The sequence below is a fragment of the Convolutriloba macropyga genome, chromosome 11 (genome assembly GCF_964194025.1).
Source record: "Convolutriloba macropyga chromosome 11, txConMacr16.3, whole genome shotgun sequence".
In the NCBI taxonomy this organism is placed as follows: domain Eukaryota; kingdom Metazoa; phylum Xenacoelomorpha; order Acoela; family Convolutidae; genus Convolutriloba; species Convolutriloba macropyga.
Window position 1 is genome coordinate 33,355,227 of NC_134478.1, and position 23,455 is coordinate 33,378,681.

The 23,455-nt window shown below is 37.1% G+C and overlaps 1 protein-coding gene across 2 annotated transcripts in view; it reads right to left on the reverse strand.

Annotated features, from left to right (window-relative positions):
- Positions 1-303: 303 nt before the first annotated feature.
- Positions 304-23,455, reverse strand: part of LOC142349227 (uncharacterized) — a 96,648-nt gene continuing 73,496 nt past the window's right edge. For both annotated transcript variants that reach the window (XM_075400650.1, XM_075400651.1), the window contains exons 8-10: positions 11,788-12,052; positions 8,648-8,976; positions 304-872 (exon numbers count right to left, since the gene is read on the reverse strand). In XM_075400650.1, coding sequence (XP_075256765.1) covers positions 517-872; positions 8,648-8,976; positions 11,788-12,052 — 950 coding nt within the window. In that variant the 3' untranslated portion in view covers positions 304-516. The remainder of the gene's footprint in view (positions 873-8,647; positions 8,977-11,787; positions 12,053-23,455) is intronic.

Below are 23,455 nucleotides of genomic sequence, written 5' to 3' on the forward strand. Positions count from 1 at the left end.
TAAACACATGTTTTCGCATCCGAAATTGACTCTTCCACACTGATCACTGAAACCTGTGAAAAACTGATCTCTATAATTCCTCTTTGAGTCCATAGAAAACCAATACTCACTATCAGTCCGTACAAAGACACCACGATTAAAAAAATGGCTTGCTTCAAATGCCGTTCTAGCGCAAAGTACACATACCCATTTCATTGGTCACAATTATTAACTGCTTCGTGCGAACGAACTGGATTTCCCATGTTTTCTTTGCGAAAAGCAGAACTAATCCGTTTGCGTCAAATTTAAACTTGGAGAACAATACAGTAGTGTAAAACTAAATTTTCCAAATTTACATAATACAACATATTTACAGGTCATTAACTGGAAAGAACTTCAAGACATATTTAAAAATAACATCCAAACTTTGCTATTTACAACAGCACTGTACTTGGCATAAATGCGAGGTACAGGCAGAACTTTGAACGATACTATGAATTGACTATATGGCGCGGTATTCGACTGACAACTGAGAAACTACAAGATAGTGCACGCTCTACTTTTGTTCGCAGTTGCCTTACTATTGGAAGGAAATCCTATACTACCACTAACAACATTTGTACCTCGTGATGTATTGTGACGAAGAAGAGGAGTCGAAATTTTGTCTGGAACATTTTTGAAAGCAGCTGGAAGATTACTTTTAGCAGAAGTATCACGTACTGACAATGAGGGTCTTAACGCCTCGCTATCTCGCGAAGTCTGAGTATGTTCTAACATGGTATCCTGCCGAGTTCTATGTCTACTTGTCAAGGTAGAAATGCGGCCAAGGGTTCCAAATGACAAAGGACGTCTCGTATCTGCTATGTCAATTGTCATAGTTCCTGAACTGTTGCCTAAAATTAATTAATTCATCAGTTTGGCGCAATAACATACAACATATATCAGCACAGGCAACTTGTACACTTCAGCTAAACCCAGTAGACAAATCACGAGATCAAAAAATTCCTATTTTCCTATTTTCTATACTGCCCATTTATATAGTCATCTGCAACCATGAAAAAGATAAATCAATGAGAAATCATCAAAGATAACCTACAAACTTCATAAGAATTGCCCTTAAATGTCTGCCGAGAAATTGGTTTTCGAAGTCGCCTTAAGGAGCTTATCTTCACTGGTTGACGAGGAATGGGCCTAAGTACGGGGTGGACATCCAAACATAAAACTGCCCTTCGTTCTGTAAATTTACGCCTACAAAGCAATGTTTACCCGAACAAAAAATCCGTTCTTTGAGATAACAACAGGCAATGAAATCTTTAAAATAGTAGATTTAGATGAGTCGTGACTATATAAACATGAAAATGTCGGACGCTCAAGCCCGATTTCGCCGTTCCTAACAGCTGCTTCCAAAAAATGTTCAGAGAAGAGCACATCCTGCTAAATTAAAAACTGCTGAGTTTTGCCTCTATTAAAGGAAGTGGGTAACAATAATAACGGAGAATATAGATTCACCTCCTTAATTCCATGCACATCAAAAAATTTTGAAATTCGAGATTACTAGGCTAGATTGATCGTTTCAAGTTGCTCAGTATAAACATAAACCGAATAACAACGGATGAAATGCTCTGGAACAACATACTAGGGGAAATTAATATAGAGGTGGTTTAGCTTAGAAATTTTGGATCTTTTCCGTTAGTGCCCCTAGTTTAGTGGGTGCATATTATTTGCAACCTCCAGACGCACGTGCCATATTTTTACAATGATTTACTATTTAACGTGCTCTGTAACTGGGGTACATAACGTACTGAGAGCGGACAAACGGAACAGACTCCAAATTTTTTACGGGTGCAAAACACTTCCCCACGGGGGTTCGAACCCGGACCTCCAGGTTCGCAGCCTAACATCTTAACCATTCAGTCGTTGATTTCGCTGAATATTACTTTAAGCAACGAACCTTATTTCCGAACGAGAGCAACTCAGATCACTCAAAAATGAAGAACTGAATTGTGAAAAAGTCAATCAAATTTTGTTGTTCATAAAGTTACCCACAAAACGCTTAACTTGATTCCACTCAATCGGTTACAACCAATGCCTATCTGAGGCATGCTAACAGTTAAAATGCAAAAAAAAATCTGAAAAACTTCTGAAATCAATTCTTTTATAAACTGCACTATATAACTTTGAAATGTTACCTCTGAGTAACAGTACCTATTAAGCAGCCCCTAAAAAATTAGTGAACAAACAAAAAAACAAAAAAATAGCATAAAGCGTAAATTCATAAGAATTAGGGAAAATATTTAAAAAAAACAGACGAAAATGAAACACAATTAGATCAAAACTACTCTATTCTTTAAAACAAACGTACTTAACTTAAAATCAATATCAATTAACTCAACCACATAAAGAACCCAATTATTATTTTAAAAAATGAAGATTGTAAATCATGCTAAGGCGTTCATGATGGCACAATAGATCAAAATATCATCTAAAGGAACAATATTTGCCGAAGCAAAATTCTTCCAAAAAAACTTACTAGCCAAAAAAATTAAAAAAAACACCTTTGGCTGAAAAATTTAAAACTTTAAAACACAAAAGCCGCTTGGAAAAGCCAAACCTAAAAAACAAATCACTCGCTCAGTAAAAAATTTTCACTCACTTTTCTAGCTCTCTTAGAAACTGCATCAACAAACATAAACCGACGAATGTCGGAAGAATTGCTCTTGAACGACAGGCGAGGCAATTTAAATCATGGTCTTTTAGTCTAGATCAATTTTATTTATTGGTGCAAAAACCTTTGACCCCACCGGGATTCCAACCACTGACCTCTCGCTCCTTGGTCAACCGCACTAACCACTGCGCTACGAGTCACTTAATATGCCTATGCTGCAACCGAATTTATATTAGCAAGTTCGAAGCACTAGAGATCACTCAAAAATGATGACCTTAATTTGTTTTGGTGCGGCATTTCGTGCAGCTTCCTTGAATAGAAGTCACCGATTGAAAAAATACATCACCACCACTCCTCGAAGTTAATCACCACCACTAAAAATTAACTCGGAATACTACTTGATCTTAAAGAAGCGTACGTGAGAAAAACTGTTCTCGCTTAGCAAAAACTTTTTTGTACCTAAGTTTTTTGCTCTCCCAAAATGAGCGTTATGAACCAATAAAAAACACTCTTTGCGCTCCATTCTCCAGTTGTCTTCAACAGTTAAACCACTCGAAAATTGTTCAAGCGCTTCATTTGCTTCTTCAAACTTCACACGAAAAATTGATTAAAAATGAAAGATTGATTAAAAATGAAAGAACATACCCGGCAGATTGCCGGAAAATAGCCGCCGTTGATTCCAATAAGCATGATTGGGATTGAAGGAATAGAAGATATTGAAAAAAAAAGATTTTTGTACAAAAACATTTTTTAAGTCCGATTTATTTTGATGGCATTTCGTAGTTGAACATAACGTACTTCTGTTCCTAAGAGAGAGGCTACAGGGGCTACTATCAAAAGCAATAAGCATTAGAGAGGGTAACTAAGACTTATAGGAACGACGTTCAAATAGCGGGCATCTAAAATTGGGCTTTATGGGTTTATCCCGTTTCTACTTCTGACTTCAATTTTTTATACTGACTCTGTTCATTTTGAATTGCTTTGCTGAGCAACTGATGTTCAAAATCACTTTTAGCAGAATGAGAGAGAAGAGAAACTAGCCTAGAGAAGTCAAAAAGATATCACGCAAAATGTTGAAAAAGCGGCAAAATGAGGTAAAGCATAACATTTTTTTATTCGACGAAGTAAAAAAATAGGAGCGCTATAATAGCCTGCTGAGAAGATGAGGGCGGCTATTAATAAAGAATTCGAAGCATTGGGCCATCTGAAACAAAACCGCACTAACCAAAAACCTAAGGCAAGATAAGGCGGTTAAATTCTGAGAAATTAAATTGTTTTACATAAAAAAAAACAAAAACTAGAAAATTAAATCGTAAACATACCCAGCAGATTGCCAAAAAATAGCCGCTGTTGATTTCCATAACTCTATTGGGATTGAAAGAAAAGAAAATATCAACAAAAAATGAATTTTGTATAAAAACATTTTTAAGTGCGATTTATTTTGATGTCATTTCGTAATTGAACATACTCCGGTCTCTCAGTGAGAGAGGCTACAGGGTCTAGTATCAATACCAATAAGCATTATAGATAGTAAATAAAACTTATATGAGAAAGTTCAAGTACCGGGCATGTAAAAACGGGCTTTATGGGTTTATCCGGTTTCTATTTCTGACTTCAATTTTTTATACTCACTCTGTTCATTTTGAATTGCTTTGCTGAGCAACTGATGTTCAAAATCACTTTTAGCAGAATGACAGAAGAGTGAAACCAGCTTAGAGAAGTCAAAAAGATTTCACGCAAAATGACGAAAAACAGGCAAAATAGGTAAAGCGAAAAAAAGTTCGACGAAGTAAAAAAAAATTAGGAGCGCTATAATAGCCGGGTGGGAAGATGAGGGCGGCTATTAATTAGATCATTCCCTTTTTTTTCAATTTTACGCCACAACCTTTCCAAGAGATTAATAGATACTATACTAGTCTCTTGTTTGCAAAATCTGTCAAAAAATAACTCAAATTAGCAAAAACCTCCGGACAAACAAAGGATACATTAAAATTCAAGACAAAGCCGTTAATTACCCAAACCAAACAAAAAAATTCAACGAAATAAAAACATAAGTCATTTCACTTATAATTATTAGTCAAGAATAATAAAAAACGGATCACAATAAGTTTTCACAGATGTATTAATTTAAAACACCCGGCTAATTGCCCAAAAATAGCCGCCATCGATGACCGTAACCGATTGGGATTGAAAGAACAGAAAAAAAAAAGAAAAATCTAACCGATTTAAGATAACTTTGTTAAAGTACGAACTGTTTTAATTTCATTTTGTTGCTAAAAAAACTCATGTTACTTAAAGAGAGTATACATGGACTGGTATCAATACCAATAAGCATTAGAGATGTTAACTAAGATTTTAACAAGCTTCAGGTAGCGGGCATATAAAATTGTGCTTTATAGGTTATCCCTTTTCTATCTATGGTTTCGTGTTTTGATAGTAATTCTGTACATCTTAGATTGATTTGCCGAGCAACTGCTGTTAAACATCAGAGTTCAAGTGGCGGGCATCTGATGTTGGGCTTAAATGGTTTAAACCGTTTATAAACTTAAATTCTTTTTTCGATACCGATTCCGTTCATTTTACATTGCTTTGCTGAGAAACCGCTGGAAAAAAAACTTTCAGCAGACTGAACGAAGAACAAAACTAGCCTAAATTTCAAAAAAAAATCACAAAATGCTCAGCAAGCTGTGAACTAAGGCAAAGCAAAAGATTATTCGACGAAAAAATAGGGTCTTTATAATAAGCCAACTGAGAATACGAGGTCGGCTATTTACAAACATAACCAACTACCGTCGGGCGAATTGCTCTCAAACGACCGGTGAGCAGTTGTCTTCGTCAGCAGCTAGCCATGGTTTAGCTAGGCTAGCTTTAGCTTGACTCAACTCGGCAACTTTTGTTTTCCAGCCTTGTTAGTATATAAATCAAATAAAAAACTGATGTTTTAAAAATGTTCAAAACTATTTTTTGTCTCTGGAGTTATCTCAAGTAACCCATCTGCAAGACACGAAAAACTTTGTTGGCCAGTAATGATCGTTAAAATCAGAAAAGGACAAAAAAATTTAAAACAAGAAAATTTTAACAAAATCTTGCTAAAATTCAAAATATTAAAATCTTCAGAAGCATTTCATTGTCTCAAGAGTCTATCCAGCATCCCTATTTCAAGCTTTGAATAGTTTCACTGGTTCATAAAGATCCATAAACTTGGCACATGATAATATTCTAAAAATTTGCAAAAAAAAAATAAATTTTAGGCTGGAGAACCCTATAAACTTGAAAAAATGCAAGTTTTATCAAAAACAAATTGCTGAACTTTGTCACGTTATAAAATTGAAAGCTATTCTATGGCAAATAAAATTGTTTAATTATTTATTATCAAACCCTTAAGGACTTTTTCTGTCCCCTGCGTCTGGAAAGACGTGAATAATGAAACAGCTGGCAGATTGCCAGAAAATAGCCGCAATAGCTTCATAGATCTGCAATCTCGAAAAAACAGTAAAAAAACAGACCAAAAAATTCGCCTTTTCGTTGAAGGCTGATATGTTATATTTTGATTAAAAATCTGAATAATTTTTTGCTGCCTCTATTAGCTGCTCTCAAATAACCTTCATTTAGAGTGACACACACCCATTTGACCTTATCTCTTTGAATTAAAGTAAATAAAAGTCAATTTCAAAGTGAGGAAGTCATTTTTGAGAATGAGGTAAGTCAAAAATGCCAAAATTTAATCACGCGAATGAAGAAAAAAATCGCTCCACTGAGAGCGAAAAATGACGTCACGCATGCAATTTAGTTGAAATTGCCTGAACGAATGAACAAAAAGTGGCTGTGACGTCATATGGTCGTAACAAAAATCTTGACGAAATGAAAAAACATAGCAGGACAAGTCCTGACGTACAATTGAAAGAATTTTCATTGACTAAATAGAAAACTAGACCTATAACGGACTATGAATGGATTGAAAATATTTAAAAAATCCGATCCAAAAAATCGAAAAAAACAGTAAAAATCCAAGTCAAATTGCCGCATGTGAACAAAAAAGACACTAGCGAGAAATGAAAATTTAATTCAAACAAAAAAATAGGCCTCGAATGAGCTGTAAATGGATTGAAAATACCATTTAGAAAAAAATCCGATCCAAAAATACTAACGCGGCATGACAGCAATAAAAAAGCTCAGATGAAAAGTCGGTTGTACGAAAAATCGCATTAACATAGCTAGCAGATTGCCAGATTATAGCCGCAAAAGCTTTGTAGATCTGCAGTCTCAAAAAAATAGTAAAAAAGCAGAGCAAAAAAATTTTATTGAAGGCTGATCTGTTATGTTTTGATTAAAAATCTGTATAAGTTATTGCTGCCTCTATTAGCTGATCTCAAATAACCTTCATTTAGAGTGACACACACCCATTTGACCTTATCTCTTTGAATTAAAGTAAATAAAAGTCAATTTCAAAGTGAGGAAGTCATTTTTGAGAGTGAGGTAAGTCAAGTGTGACCAAAAATTTAATCACGTCAATGAACAAAAAAAAACTCGCTCCACTAAGAGCGAAAAATGACGTCCCGCACGCACTTCAGTTGAAATTGCATGAACGAATGAACAAAAAGCAGATTTAAAGTAGTTGTGACGTCATATGGTCGTAACAAAAATCGCGACGAAATAAAAAAAAACAAAGAGCCAATAATAGCCCCAGCGATCGCTGTGCGGCTATTAAAAAAACTGAAAAATTTTGGAGGCTTTGTGAAAAATATGCAAAAATTCGTGAGATTGAATTGTTGAAAGCAATCCACTACCACTAGAAACTATGCAATGACCTATCATAAAACCATAGAGGAGATTCCTTGCCACCTAGGGCTGAAAAACTCAAAATGACAAAATTTTCAAAAATCTTGGAAAAAATTGTGAACATTAGTATAAAATTGGGTGTTTTTAGCGATCGGTTTATCGTCAGTCGCCACGGAGGGGGGGGGGGGTCAAACCGGGGGGCTTGTGGAGAGGGAGAGGGGTGGGTTTACAATGGGGTGGGGTGGAGGCAACAGCGGGGTAGGGGGTGGGGGTCAACAGTAGGGGTGTCTTCAATTTCTAAGAACCGCCCTTCACACCATAAGTATAAGTCTCTAAAACAGTTTGAGCTGAAAAGCTCTAAGAGCACTTAATGCCCGCTGGGCGCTACCCGGTTATCCCGTTTTTGAGGACGAAAAGTCAAAAGCTTTAGACGGAAAACCGGTGGAGCCAAAAATCGCATTAAAAAAGACCAACAGTTCTAATTTAATTGCTATAAATTTCGCTTGAGAGCAATTAATTGAAGCAAAAAATTCAGCCATGTGGACAAAACATTGGCTCTCAAAAACAGTGCCATTCAAAAACAATTTTAAAGTCATCCATTCAACGCAGCGCACAAACAAATTTCTCTAGCTCAGAAAAAATTAGTTTATTAGGGATCTTTATTCACTTTTGCTTCTTACTTAAAAGGCCGCTTGGAAAAAGTACAAAAGGTAAATATACTCAGGAAAACCAACACTCTTCGAGCCGTAAAACGACACTTCTCCAATAATTCTATTCGAGCCGCAAAAAAGACAGCGCATCAATATAATCCAAACAAGCCTGAAGCTTATTAAGAGGATAGACTCACTGGACGGATACAAGAAGGGCGAGAGGCCGCAGAACAAAAGAGGGATTCAAACTTCCCAGAATTCACCTTTAAATTATGAAATTAAATTACTTCAGCAGTTTTGTTGAAACGCATACAAAAAATTGTCGAGGTCTAAGGGTTGAACACACATGTAATACGCTAGGGCTTTACCAGTTCATCTCATTTTTAAAGATCAAAAGAAAAAAACTGCAGCTGAAAGAGCGAGCAAGAGACAAACCTCCAAAAAGAACTCAAATAATTGCTACAAACTTTGTCTGAGGCCAATTAAAAAGACTAACAGCACAAAAAATTGCAAAAAAATTTTTTTTGATAGCAAATAATTGTATAAAATATTTCATTATCGGACTTTTATTCACCTAAACTTGCAGTGCTACTTCCATCTGAGGTAGATTGAGCTGTAAGTTCCAGATGTTGCTTTCCAGCTCTATTGCGAGAGGTGGTAGCAGTGTGCTGTAAATTGGAGTTGGTAGCTGTGATTGATAAAGGACGTTCCAGAGTTGATTCCATCGTTTCCGACAGAAATGGCAGTTTCTCTTTTATACCGGTAGGCGACAGTGCCTTAGTTTGTTCTGGCCTCAGCGTTAGTCCAGATTTTGAAGGCGTTCCTCGCGATCCCGGCCGTTGTCCTGGCGAACGACGGTAACTATCTCTCAGTGATTTATTTACCAACGGCGCGACAGATATCCTGTAATAAGAAATCTTAATTTGCTTTTACATACTTCCTTTTTTTTACACAAGATCGAGCCAGGTTTTCAGAGACGACCTTGTCTAATTCCATTTTCTTTCGACAATATAAATAGCGAAAAATAGCCGCGACAGATGCTTTTTGGCTATGACCACCAGTCCTTTAATAGACCACTAGACTTTTTGGGTTAGATTCGGACTGTCATTTTTCTGAGACACATAAGCTCTATGAGAAAGCTCTAATAGGGCTTTTTAAAATTAATATTCGAACTCAAAAACTCAAGACTCTAATAACCAAGAATTAGAGCATAGATGTTTGGCACTACTTAGATGCACACTATTGAGTTCAGAAGTCATTTTATTGAGTGTGGTAAGTTACGCAATTGACCTAAAAAAACAAAAACGCGAGACGCAGGGTAAGACGAAACAAAAATCTGCTGTACGAAGTAAAAAACATAGCAGGACAAGTCCTGACATACTATTCAAAGAATTTTCATTGACTTAACAGAAAACTAGACCTAGAACGGACTATGAATGGATTGAGAAAATTCAGAAAAAAATACTATCCAAAAAATCGAAAAAAAAACAGTAAAAATCAAAGTGAAATTGCCGCATGTGAACAAAAAACCACTAGCGAGAAATGGAAATTTGGTTCAAACAAAAAAACTAGGGCTAGAATGAACTATGAATGGATTGGAAAAACCATTTAGAAAAAAAACCCGATCCAAAAAAGTTGAAAAATAGTAAAAATCAAAGTGAAATTGCCACATGTGAACAAAAAACCACTAGCGAGAAAGCGAATTTTTGTTCAAATACCCTTTTCTCACTCTACTTTAAACTTAGAGCAAAAATATTTCACGCCGTAAAACCACTCGCTTTTTCGCTCCACTTCCTGTTTCGGCGTGACCAAAATCACTACACCAATTTGACTTCAAAAATCATGAGAATGTGTGAACAGATCTTAAAAAAAAGACAGCGCCCCAATACAATTCAAATTCTTTGAATTGTAAAAACACAGCAGGACAAGTCCTGAGGTACCATTCAAAGAATTTTCATTGACTAAACAAAACGACCTAGAATGACCTATGACTTGATTGGAAAAACAATTCAGAAAAAATGCAAAGAATCGAAAAAACAGTAAAAATCAAAGTGAAAATTTCGCATGTGCACAAAAAACCATTAGCGAGAAAGCGAATTTTTGTTCATACACCGTTTTTTCTCTACTTAAAACTTAGATTGGCCAAAATAATCGCTTCAGTTTGGCTTCAAAAATCATGCAAATGTGTGAAAATGGAGTAGGAATGGATTAGAAAAACCGTTTAGAAAATCAAATCCACAAAAAAATCGAAAACAGTAAAAATCAGAGTAAAATTGCCGCATGTGAAAAACCACTACCGAGAAAGCGAAATTTTGTTCAAACACCATTTTCTCGCTCTACTTTAAAATTAGAGCAAAAAAATTTCACGCCGCAAAACCACTCGCTTTTTCCCTCCACTTCGTGTTCCGGAGTGACCCAAATCTCTAATCCAATTTGACTTCAAAAATCATGAAAATGTGCGAACAGATCTTGAAAAAAGAACATCACAGGAAGAATTCCGCAAACGACTCGAAGTGCAAATCAATTCCAACGCCATCTAACTACTCATCAGACAAAACGATTCTCCACTTATTTATGATTATCTTTAAACAAAACCATAAAACAAAAAAAGTAAAAGCAAGAAAATCAAATCTGTTTAAATATGATTTAAAAAATCTGATCAAATTTTGTCATAAATTGAGATCCCGAAATAACTATCTTTGCCAAAACTTCTTCATCAAAACAATTAGTACTTACTAAAACCACTTATGTCAATTTTTTAAAAAATACTTGAAGCCAAAATATGAAAAAAAGCTCTTACAAACAACTTGCAATAAAAAACTGGAAAAAGTTAATTTTTTTATTACAAAAGCATATAAATCCAAGGAAAATTGATTTGAGCCAAAAGGCTATCCAGATGCTCGCAAAACGACAGGCAAGTCATAATAAGCTAAGAAACTTGTCTAAAAAACAGAAAACGAAAAACTTCTAAAAATTAAGAATAATAGTTCCAATTTTCCCCATTTTTTGTCTGATTTCTCAACAAAAAATGATTCATATCCAATTCAATACCCATTTGAGCCAGTAAAACAAAACAATCGTCAAAAAAACGCAAAAATTAGCCCGAAAATCAGCAAAATACGGGAAAAACCTCCGAATTAGCATTAAATTCATATGAATTTCCAGAAAAACCTTCAAACCACTACGAAAACCAGCCTAAAATTAAAACAAAATCATAGCCACACCTCTTACCCAAAAACTGAAAAAAAATGTCGCACGTGAACAAAAAAAATTTGCTCGCTGACAGAATTTTTTTTTTCACACCTCAATTTCTCGCTCTCCAGAAAGCAGCGATATAAACAAAAAACCACTCTCCTTTCGCTCCACTCTTCATTTTGTTCAGCAACAAAATTACTCCAAATTTTTTCACGTGTTTCATTTCCCACTTCAAAATTCACTCCAATAAAATTGATTTTAAAAAGGACTTCTCCAAGGACTCATCTTCGAGTCGTAATAAAAAGACAGCGCCCCAATACAATTCAAATTCTTTGAATTGTAAAAAATTAGGAGAGCGGTAATGGCCGCCTGGAATGGCTGACACGGCTATTAAACAGCGAATTGTAGTGCTGCCTCAATCCCCATGTCATGTCTCACTTATACAGGACGGGCAAAATTGAAAATTCTATTTTTATAAGAAGGGGAACTAATTCCTTAAGTAAACAAATGAAAACTCACTCTAATTCTTCTTCTTCAACTTCATCGTCAATAGGTTGCTTTGCACCCTGTCGGGTACGCAACTTGGAGTTTCTGCGAGGTCTTCTTGTTGGACCATTTGAGCCCTGGGGTGCTACCTGTGTTTTGTGGCTGCTGCTTGTAGCCTCGTTCCGGGGATTTTCAGGTTTGTTAGGGTTCCCACGCACAGAAATCTTTACGGTGGCATTTCCAGTAAATTTACGTGGCTGTTTGGTTATCGTATCACTGCTTTCCGGAGAGCTGTCTTCTAAAAACAACACACAGATATAACACTAACACAATAACTCATATTAAATTTTTGTGAGATAAAAATAACCAGCTTACGACGGAGGAACTGCTCCCAAGCAATAAAAATTTGTGGAGTACGCGAAATTCAATCCTTTTAAAACCCTTTCATCATTGTTTCATATAAATCTTCAGCAAAATAGTTTCACTACATTGAAAAATGTAGCAAAATAGTTTCACTACAAGAAAGATTTTTAACAAAATTCGGAATGGTTCACAGACCACTCAGTCCTACCTGCTGAAAACATCAGTAGAAAACGACTGACAAAAAGATTGTTGTTGTATAATTGTGTTGTATGGTTTTTAATTAACCAAATAACCAAGCTTAATTCTTCTTATCAGAATGTTTTACTTGGGCTAATTTTGACTGTAGTAATAATGCTTTAAATGAGTGACATAAATCTCCATCCAAACTGTTTTCCTGTTTTTCTATATCATCATAGTCATTGAATGCAGAGTGGTCTGGCTACTAGAATTTTAACCTTAGCAATCAACGGGGGTTCGCTGCCTAACTTGTCAGATATTTGAGCAAGGTTTCAAAACTGGTTTTTTGGAGATAGAGTGAATTTGATTTAACAATATCAAGCCACCTGTTTGCCAATGGAAACAAATTGTGTCTCCTCCTTTTTCCTCTTTCAATTCTTCGCCTTTTTCTTCTTGTTTTATCCCCTTTCTTTCCGTGCTGTTCTCTCTTCTCCGTTTTTATCTGCACTGCTTTCCCTTCCTTTTCAGTCCAATCAAATTGCTCAATGGAAATCCATTACACTGGCCAACTGGTTGAAACTGCCACGTCCTTCTTGTAAGCAAGTGCAGTCTCTTTTATTATAAAATTTACAATATTACTGCTTCATATCAAATTACTGCAATAATCATGCCTTGAAGAGAATCATGCAATGAAAAATAGAGAAAGAATGATATGAACCGTTCTATGATGAACTTTTTTTTCTTTTAAAAACCACGAAACTTTTTCTTGTCTTGCTGCAAAGCCAACCACAAATTTACAGCTTGACCTTTTTTTTTATTTAATAAAATATTTGAAGAACATGCAAAAGATAAATGAGATTATCTATGAAGTTTTTATATATATATATATATATATATTTAAATGAATCAGAAATTTAAGCCATTCCAATACGTGAGTACACGTTTGGAAACTCTGGATAGCGTTCGTTATGACGAGTTTGTAGAATTCTTGACTCTGCGTCTGAAACTGGTAGCTGAAATTGTCGCTCGGGAATAACGACACTTTTTTTGTGAATGCGGTGATCTGGATGTGACATTAAATAGTTGTAATCTTCTTCAGAGACTGCAGCAACTGGTCTGGTCTTGATTGCTTGTCCTTCCAGCATTATGCGGAACGGAAATTTGTTATGGATGGGGAGCTTCTTGTGGGCCAGGTATGTCCAAAGGATATGGAGGGCTTGTGATGTTAAGAAAGAAAGTAGTCCAACTGTGAGAGAAAGCTTGATCGTGGTGAAGCCTGACATATGTTCCGTCAGCTTTGCTCTTAATTGTTTCATCTCAAACATAATCGGTTCCTTCAACGCTCTGATCCTCACTGGGTCGTTCTTCTGTTCTTCGGGAAGTCGAATTAGCTGTTTTCGTACCTCCTGAAATAAGGTGATGCGGGCTGTCGCTATATCGGGTAAATGAGGAAACTCATCGAGTTCCGGGAAGTCTTCAAACAAGTCGTGTAAGGGGCTCGGTAGCTCCACGTTGACTCGTGCAGCTGGTAATTTTGAACACGTTTCCAGGTCTGACTTCAGGTGTATATTTGGTCCCTGGATTTCGTGTCCGCATTGTATAGTAATAATGCAAACATTGCAGCCTTCGTGTATTTTAATAGGCATCGGTAGGCTTGAATTCATTCTTCTTTCCTGTAGCTTATATTTGGAGTGTGCTCACGTTACCAGCCACCGACCAAAACCTAGATTCCTGGCTTTCTCTTTAAGTGGCAGTTTAACTGGTTTGAGATTGCAGTTTTCCATTGAACGGTACTGGTCTTGAAGTAAGAGTGCCGCCAGACATGTTGAGCTAGTCTTTTCCATTGCGAAAGTCTGTTCACAAATAGTGTAAACTTTTGAGCCCACGCATTTTTCCAGATCGTTTTTTGATACCGCCGCGGTCTCGCTTTGATCGTCTGTTGTCGCAATGTATTGCTCCTCGAGATCCCATAGATTTGCTGTACCATCTTGCAAGGGCATTGGGATTGGTATCGCTTCGTAAACTGTGAGTATGGTTGACTTAGATGCAAACGGTACAGAGAACGTAAAAATAACACCGGCTTCATCTGATTCTACCTTCAGTAGCAGTTTGCTCTCATAGTAGGTGAGTATCTCATTCAGAGGTATAGCAAAGGTTAGTCTGCTTCCATTTTCAATTTCATTTGTCATGACTGCAATGAGGATTTCGTGCAATATTTCCTTTGAAATAATGGACAGCGGCAGGAAACCATTGACCATAGCCGATAAGTTCTGTAGCAAATTAGCCCGCAAGTTTGCTAATGCTAATCTATCAGATCTTATAATTGTCTGCAACGTATTGAGGATCGACGATATGCTAGCTAGGTGTTGGTTCATTTGCTGTCTGGAGAAGAAAAATTGATCGCAGTTTCTTAATGCGTGCACATTTTTCTCAATTGCCAACATCTGCCCATGGAAATTTGCGTTTTGAGCAGTTGTAATATCTTGTTGTTGTTTTTTCATATCGTTGATTTCTTCTCCAAGTACAAAGAATTTGTTATCTATTGTTCCGGCTGCTTCTTTCCATCTCGCATTCATTTCGTTGACGTAGTGAACTGTTGAGAGGATTGCATTTCTATTTTGACTCCCGAGATCATTGCAACCACCAAGGATTCCAAGGACACAAGAATCTCCCGATGCGAGTCCTAGACCAAGGCCCATTATACCCGCACCAACACCTAAAGCCATTCCCATTGCTCGTTTTTCTCGTTTTGAGCTCTGCTTGGGCGACAGAAGATTTCTGATTTCGCTGATCAAGTTTCTGATGTCGCTTCTGGCTCTATTATGTTCAGTCTGCGTGATGTTGTAAATCCATTCGGCTGATGTTGTTGTGACATTTGTTTCGGTGTACTTCAGTTGACAAAGTTCGGTAGGAGCGTACCAATTTTTTGATAGGGATTGGGCTAATACATTGAGGTATTTGGAAAGCGTTTCGTTAAAGGGTGGAAAAGGAAGGACAAATTTGATGTTAACAAATTTTTCTGCTACAAGGACTTTTTGTTGAAAATTAAATAAGATTCCTGATTGCAGAATGTGGTTGTCTGCTGAGTTGGGAGCTGGAGAAATTTTGTCGGCGATTCCAAACAAACATAGCTAAATTTTTTTTGTATTTTACTGTCGTCGTTTTTTTGTTTTGTTCAATATTCAATAATGTTGCTTAATGTATGAATACTTGATGGAATGTGGTGCTCAAAGGAAAACTTGAGAACAAGAAATAACGCTGATGTACTCTTAACAACAAACGTCTCTGTCAAAAGATCGGTGAATTGAAAGGTTGCGTGGATAATTTTTGCATCTGTAGCGGGATAAAATATAGATTTAAGCTTTGCAAGTTTGCCATTAATTCGTATCAACATTGTTGTATTGAATGAGTGAGTATATTTTAGTTTAGAAAATTCAATTGCAACTTTTAATTTTTCTGAGTTTTACAACCAGCTAATATGCCAAATAGGTGTGAGAAAAATGGATTTGTTTGTATCCTATCTCAATGGAAGAGAGATTGTGATCATTTGTTTTGGCGACCGGATTTATTTGTTCATTTTGATTACTTTTCTTTTGTTAGGTTGCTACGTTGTAAACTGCTTAAGGCTTCACAGTGGCGTCGTTTCATTGAGTAACAATCTGATACGCAGATGTTTGGCATAGGGGGTTTCCGCAACCGGTTGTCTCTATTTTGACGGTAATGTGTTACTGGCTAGTTTAGAGAATCAATAATAACAAATTGGTAGAGAAACAATACCTGGGCGCCTCAATAAAAGAGGATTTATTTGTTTTGAGGATTATTTTGGGGGTTAAAAACAATGTGTGGAGCCAAGGCATTGGTGAAGTCTAATTTTATGGATGGTACATGGAGTTCAAACTATTGTTCAAGTTATAACTCGTACCAGGTGTTGACTCTATTGGGGCTTTTCACAAAGCAATAAAATTGGCATGGCGTCAAAACAAACATTCATATTCTTCTAAAGCAATTAATTCCGGTTGTTTTTTTTCAATAAGATTTGAGTTTTGTCGACATCATTCTGAGTTCATCTCTGGGTCTTTAAACGGTAAGTATGAGGTTGGCGTCGGATTGGTAGGTCTTATGATTTTGTTGAGATTGCTTTCCTTGTTTTAGTCAGGTGCTCAGGGCTTCTAGAGGCTCCGGTTGTGAAGAACAAAGAGTACTTAGAGTCAAAAATTTTCAATCGAAGGAGGGACCAGACTGTTCCTCTGTAACTGCTTGCTTCATTTATTTAAGGTGGCGTCAAGTTAAACAAAACAACCCAATAGAAGGAGGTTCTATGGGTAATACGGGCGCCAAACAGTCGACTATAATTGACGAAGTGCGCTTATACTGCGTCAAAGTGTCTTGCAAAAATGACCTGATAAGTTGATGTTCTAGATTCGAGAATCAAAGTTTTGAAAATTTCAATTTGGATACTTTTTTCAGAAAGCAATGTGCAAAAACGTGTCTGTGAAGGATATGGAAAATGTTGTTGCCAACTGTTGCTCGTGGGGGACAACGTTTTATAGGGAAGGGGAGCCACTGTCGTTTTCTCCATTTTGGGAGGCTGTTTGTGGAGAGCTTGACACAGGTTCAAGCTCATCTACAATTTTACTGAGCACCCTGATTCCAGCAGGCTGCTGCCTAGCCATCGGCATATTTTTCGGAATCTGGTGTTACAAAAGGAAGCGGGCTCTATGTCGACGTGACAGAGCATAAATGTTTAGTAGGTTGATCAGAAATCGACATTAGATCGAATTGTTTCTGAATTGGACTAGTTGATTAGCAGTTGCTAAATAGTTAACTTACTGATTTGAGAATTGTTATTGACTTTATTTATCTTTTGTGAAAGATTATGTTGTTTATATTTATTGCTTTCATTTTGTTGCGACTTGTTTAAGTTTAATCGAAGTTGTTAGATGTCTTGACTTTAACCTGATTGAATTCAAGTTGCTCCCTGTGTATTTAAAGATGAAAATGTCTAGATATAGTTGGTTTTGTGAGCAATTGATCTACAAAGTTCTTCGTAAGGTTATAGGTGTGCAATTTGTGAAGTTTGGGTTTAGTTGGTTTGTTTGGTTTTGAGGGGGGTACAAAAGCCTAATACTTTTTTTTTTATTTTTTGTAAATGTGTTTTCATGACAGTCTTGTCTGGTAATCTCTGGCTGAGAAGGTTGTAGTTAGCTTAATTTTAATGGCTTTTAGTGTGCGTTAACTGCAGTGTTCAATGCACGATTTTGTGCGTGGTGGTTTTATAACATGTAACGTTTGATCATTTTTCCATTGATTTAACTGTACATATTTTCAGTTCGAAATGTCTCTGCTAAGTGATATGGTTGTGGCTGGGTTCTTTGAAGAGGAAAGGCTCTGTCAATTTGCTGAACCGATTGCTGAAATTAGGAGACAAGTACCTGGACTGCCAGCTTTCACCCCATCGAGTGATGGAACTTTAGTCTATCTGGAGCCCGGATTTTATAGCGATATCTGCCTCTCTAGTGGCATCTCGGAGATGTATTCGCGGTTCAAAGTTGTGGGCGATATCGAGAAAGATACAGAGTTGCCAGGGAGCGAATTTTTTGAACGAGTAGAGGTTCGGGAGGGAAGAGAGTACTGCTTTATGATGAGAGGAGCATACTCCATGGATGATGCATTGACGGCGACAAATGGTAACTGGTTTTTTTTGCCACAATTTCAAAAGAATGGCCAGTTTACCATTTCTGTTTTGCCTGCCATGGATGGCTTCCGTTGTTGGTTCTTCTGGAGGACCGAACAAAGTGGACTTCAGTCGACCAGAACAGTGAGAAGTTTGAAGGACTTCAAAAGGGCGATCGATCGTGGTACCTTTCACGGAAATTTATTGTTCCATGTTCAGAGGTCCGGACAAGCTGTTTGTGTCCCGAGTGATCGTGCGTTCTGCCATTTTACTGTACTGGCAGAGGGAGCAGCTGGAAGTTTGACTCTTTCTCTTGGTATGAGCGGTTTTAACTATTTGTGCACTTTTTTTGTTGCAAAAAAAATCTTTCTTCACTTGTCCTGGGTTATTTTTTCTGTTTTGTAAATGAGGCTGTTGTTAAAAGTGTGCTTAATCTGTTCTCTATTTAGAACTGAGATTCCTGGGAAATCGGCAAATGGGTTCGAAGTCCGTTAAGCTTAGTTTGCAGAACAGAAAAAACGGTTGTCGTCATGGAGATTCGACTAGATATAAAGTATGCAATGACATAAAGATTTTCGTTAAAGAACTTAAAGATAGTGGTACTGGCGTAATATTGTCAAGTTCTGGCTCAATATCAAAGAGAAAGTCCGAATTAACAAAGAGAGCCAAGCAGGAGGCTAAAAACAAGAAAATTGAGGCCATGAAGAGAGCAAAAAGTGGAGGAAGTAGGAAATTATCAAAGAAATAGTGCTTGGCTGTTGTTCTCATTTAAGCGGTTGCATGTGTAAGCTGTTCTGTTCGCTAGAGCTAGTGCTCTACTGCTTAGTTGTTACTTTGTTTCATGATTCATGTGCTGTAAATGACTTGCAAAGTTCTAAATATCTTGAATGTGACTAATTGTCTTGATTTGTATCGAGGGTGGTAATTTTAGTGCCTTATATCTTTGTAAATATTAAAGTTTTTCAAAATTCCATCTTAGATAATAGTTATGACCAGCTGCACGACAAATTTCGCGTCGCTGGGGGTTTTAGATTTTTCGGGGGGTACAAAAATCTGTAAAAATGACGGTATTTTTCTTCATTTGGGTCTGACAGTTTTGATCGAGTTTTCGGTTATTTTTACTGCTTAAATGGTCTTTCCAGTGCTCTAAAGGGTCAGTTTAAAGCATTAAAAGGTAGTAAAAGTCTTTTCTGATATTTGTGGTGGTTCAAAAGAACAGTAGATTGCAAAACTTTGTTGTTTTTTGTGGCCTAAAGGGGTTATTTTTTTCATTTTTCTGTTGATTTTGACCGTTTATATCTCTTAAGCAGCTCTATCTTTATGTTGTGGGGATTGTTAGCGGCATGGAATAATGGAAATTCATTGTAGCTTCGAGTGCACGCTGCTTTTTCTATTTTTGCGGTACGTAAGATAGGGAATTACTATCCAAACAAATAAGGAAGGATTTCCGTTTTCCTTGAAAATTTAGGTACAAAAATTGAGTTTTCTCGACTTCAAAAACGAAATTCAAAATTTTGGCCCGAGAGAATTTAGAGGAGGTTTTTACCTATCGAATCACGTTGATTTGGTTCCTAAATGTTGAAAAACAAAAATTCACGTACAGTAGCAAAATTAAAAATTGAAACACATATTTGCAACTTTTCGAACTTTTCCCTATATTTTTTTTTGTTATAGGACTGAACGACAACGTTAATGTTTCTTTCAAAGATGCATGTAGGTTCAAAGTGACTGAATAAAATTATCAGAACTTCGAAAAATGTTGGCAGACTCATAACAGTTGCGTTATCAAGGTTGTCAAATTTTACAGACCTTATCGGCAATTTCTCCGCTCTGAGAAAGAGAATGCAAAAAATGGCCCCAGAGATTCAAGACGAGGATTTTCTCAATCGAATGAAAGCCTTTTTGTTTCCACAAAGCGAATAACAAAAATTCACGTACAGTACAGAAAAAACTAACTTTGTTCTTTTTTGTTTTGAGTTGTTGGTTTTCTGCGTAGGTTTTTTCTTGCAGGATTCTTTTTTTTCGTTTTCCGGCTCTTGCGTTGTCCGCTGCGTGTGTCTGTGCTCCAGCTTCTACTTTTGCAGTGCCCTGTACCATATGATGTCAAATGTTTGTTTATTTTCAGATAGAAATGACACATACTACAAACGACGAGAAAGACAATCAAGAGTTTTATTCAAGAATTAAAGATTCAAAAACAAACTGTTTCAATTCAAAATTCAAGAACTTTTTCAACGAATAGAGAATGAAGATTTAATGCAAGATTTGAAAATAAAGCGTTTAAAGATAGTAGAAGACGTAAATTTTTCTTTATGCAATAGACCTTTTCCTAAAGAAGCGTTTGTTGTGCGTGGTAAAGCTGCCAACAGAATTTGTAATTTAAATGGTGACGTCAGCAGAATGTGGAATGGAGGAGATGTCAATATCGAAAATTTTATGAAGAAATACTCGAAAGCTGAAAATGCCAGAAACGAGGGAAATGGATTAGACGGTTTTGAGTCAACAAAAACAGTTTCTTTTCAAATAGAACGGAAAAATTTACAATTGGAGCTCAGTCCAGAGTTAACTTTAATAGCAACTGATTTGCTTGTAGCTAAAGGTTCCTGGTTTACGAATGGCCATATTGAATTTGGCGGGGCCGACTCTGTAGCAAAATTAGTTAGTGGATGTAAACTTTGGATAAGGTCGCAATCTGTCAATACCAGCAGATTTCTTTTAAAGATAAGGACTTTCAATCAATTGTTAAATTTCCTCATAGTCAAACCTGGAGAAAACGTAACAACAAAGTACAAAGGTCTTTTTTACCATGTCGGAAAAAGTGGGGATTTAATCACTCAGCCTTCCCTCTTTGCCCATTGCGTGGTAACTAAGGAAGAAAAAACCAAAGATGACAGAAGTATATGGGCGCTCGTTCATGGTTGGGAAGAAATCAACAGAAATGACATGAAATTGGGGAGAACTGTCATAAACAATTTTTGTTTCGGTGTTACCTCTTCAGTCATTGAAACTTTAATTAAAAAGCATAAATCTGTAGATGTTGTTCGTCGTTTAAGTAAAGCGCGAGACTGGAGAACGGCTGTAATGAGGATGTAAAAAACAGAAGATTATAATTCCTCTTTGCGCTCTTTTCTTGGATTTACCGAACACTCCTCTCATCTGAGAGCTTTTTCTATTGCTGACAATAACCTTCTTGAAAGTTTCGAAGCGAAGGAAATCCGGAAGAAAAGTGTTCAAAAATTCAAAAATTTAATGCAGTTCAAAGAAAGTTCCAGAATAGAAGACAAAGTTATGAAGCAACAATTAAATGTCCTGAACGAATTTCAAAGCTTAACCGAAGATGAAGAAATGACGTTTCCTTTATGCGCTATCGCCGATGTCTTCGAAGATTGCGAAAAAGTTAGAAACTCTTTTCTCCTAAAAGTAATTTCCAGCGACTCAAGTGGCGACGAAGAATCAGACGACGACGAACAACCAGCAATGACCAACGATAGCGAATGGAAAGATGAAATTAACATAAGCAGCGACGAAGACATTAATCAAATCAAGAGTGAAGCTAAGTCTTCGCATTCCGGATGGCGACAAAAAAGTCATTGAGTCCCTTCAAAAAGGTGAGTCTTCCGTTATCTTTCTTGGCTTCGGGTGTGGGTGGAGGGGGGGGGGGGGGGGGGGGGGGGTGGGGTGGAACGGGGTGTGGGGGACGGGGGTAGTTTTTTGTGCCAGTTTTTTTTGCGCGCGCGTCTTTTTTTGGGGGGGGGATTGCTGGATTGTTGGTTGTTAATCATTCAGCCTTCCCTCTTTGCCCATTGCGTGGTAACTAAGGAAGAAAAAACCAAAGATGACAAAGTATATGGGCGCTCGTTCATGGTTGGGAAGAAATCAACAGAAATGACATGAAATTGGGGAGAACTGTCATAAACAATTTTTGTTTCGGTGTTACCTCTTCAGTCATTGAAACTTTAATTAAAAAGCATAAATCTGTAGATGTTGTTCGTCGTTTAAGTAAAGCGCGAGACTGGAGAACGGCTGTAATGAGGATGTTAAAAACAGAAGATTATAATTCCTCTTTGCGCTCTTTTCTTGGATTTACCGAACACTCCTCTCATCTGGGAGCTTTTTCTATTGCTGACTATAACCTTCTTGAAAGTTTCGAAGCGAAGGAAATCCGGAAGAAAAGTGTTCAAAAATTCAAAAATTTAATGCAGTTCAAAGAAAGTTCCAGAATAGAAGACAAAGTTATGAAGCAACAATTAAATGTCCTGAACGAATTTCAAAGCTTAACCGAAGATGAAGAAATGACGTTTCCTTTATGCGCTATCGCCGATGTCTTTGAAGATTGCGAAAAAGTTAGAAACTCTTTTCTCCTAAAAGTAATTTCCAGCGACTCAAGTGGCGACGAAGAATCAGACGACGACGAACAACCAGCAATGACCAACGATAGCGAATGGAAAGATGAAATTAACATAAGCAGCGACGAAGACATTAATCAAATCAAGAGTGAAGCTAAGTCTTCGCATTCCGGATGGCGACAAAAAAGTCATTGAGTCCCTTCAAAAAGGTGAGTCTTCCGTTATCTTTCTTGGCTTCGGGTGTGGGTGGAGGGGGGGGGGGGGGGGTGGGGGTGGAACGGGGTGTGGGGGACGGGGGTAGTTTTTTGTGCCAGTTTTTTTTTGCGCGCGCGTCTTTTTTTGGGGGGGGGATTGCTGGATTGTTGGTTGTTAATCATTCAGCCTTCCCTCTTTGCCCATTGCGTGGTAACTAAGGAAGAAAAAACCAAAGATGACAAAGTATACGGGCGCTCGTTCATGGTTGGGAAGAAATCAACAGAAATGACATGAAATTGGGGAGAACTGTCATAAACAATTTTTGTTTCGGTGTTACCTCTTCAGTCATTGAAACTTTAATTAAAAAGCATAAATCTGTAGATGTTGTTCGTCGTTTAAGTAAAGCGCGAGACTGGAGAACGGCTGTAATGAGGATGTTAAAAACAGAAGATTATAATTCCTCTTTGCGCTCTTTTCTTGGATTTACCGAACACTCCTCTCATCTGGGAGCTTTTTCTATTGCTGACTATAACCTTCTTGAAAGTTTCGAAGCGAAGGAAATCCGGAAGAAAAGTGTTCAAAAATTCAAAAATTTAATGCAGTTCAAAGAAAGTTCCAGAATAGAAGACAAAGTTATGAAGCAACAATTAAATGTCCTGAACGAATTTCAAAGCTTAACCGAAGATGAAGAAATGACGTTTCCTTTATGCGCTATCGCCGATGTCTTTGAAGATTGCGAAAAAGTTAGAAACTCTTTTCTCCTAAAAGTAATTTCCAGCGACTCAAGTGGCGACGAAGAATCAGACGACGACGAACAACCAGCAATGACCAACGATAGCGAATGGAAAGATGAAATTAACATAAGCAGCGACGAAGACATTAATCAAATCAAGAGTGAAGCTAAGTCTTCGCATTCCGGATGGCGACAAAAAAGTCATTGAGTCCC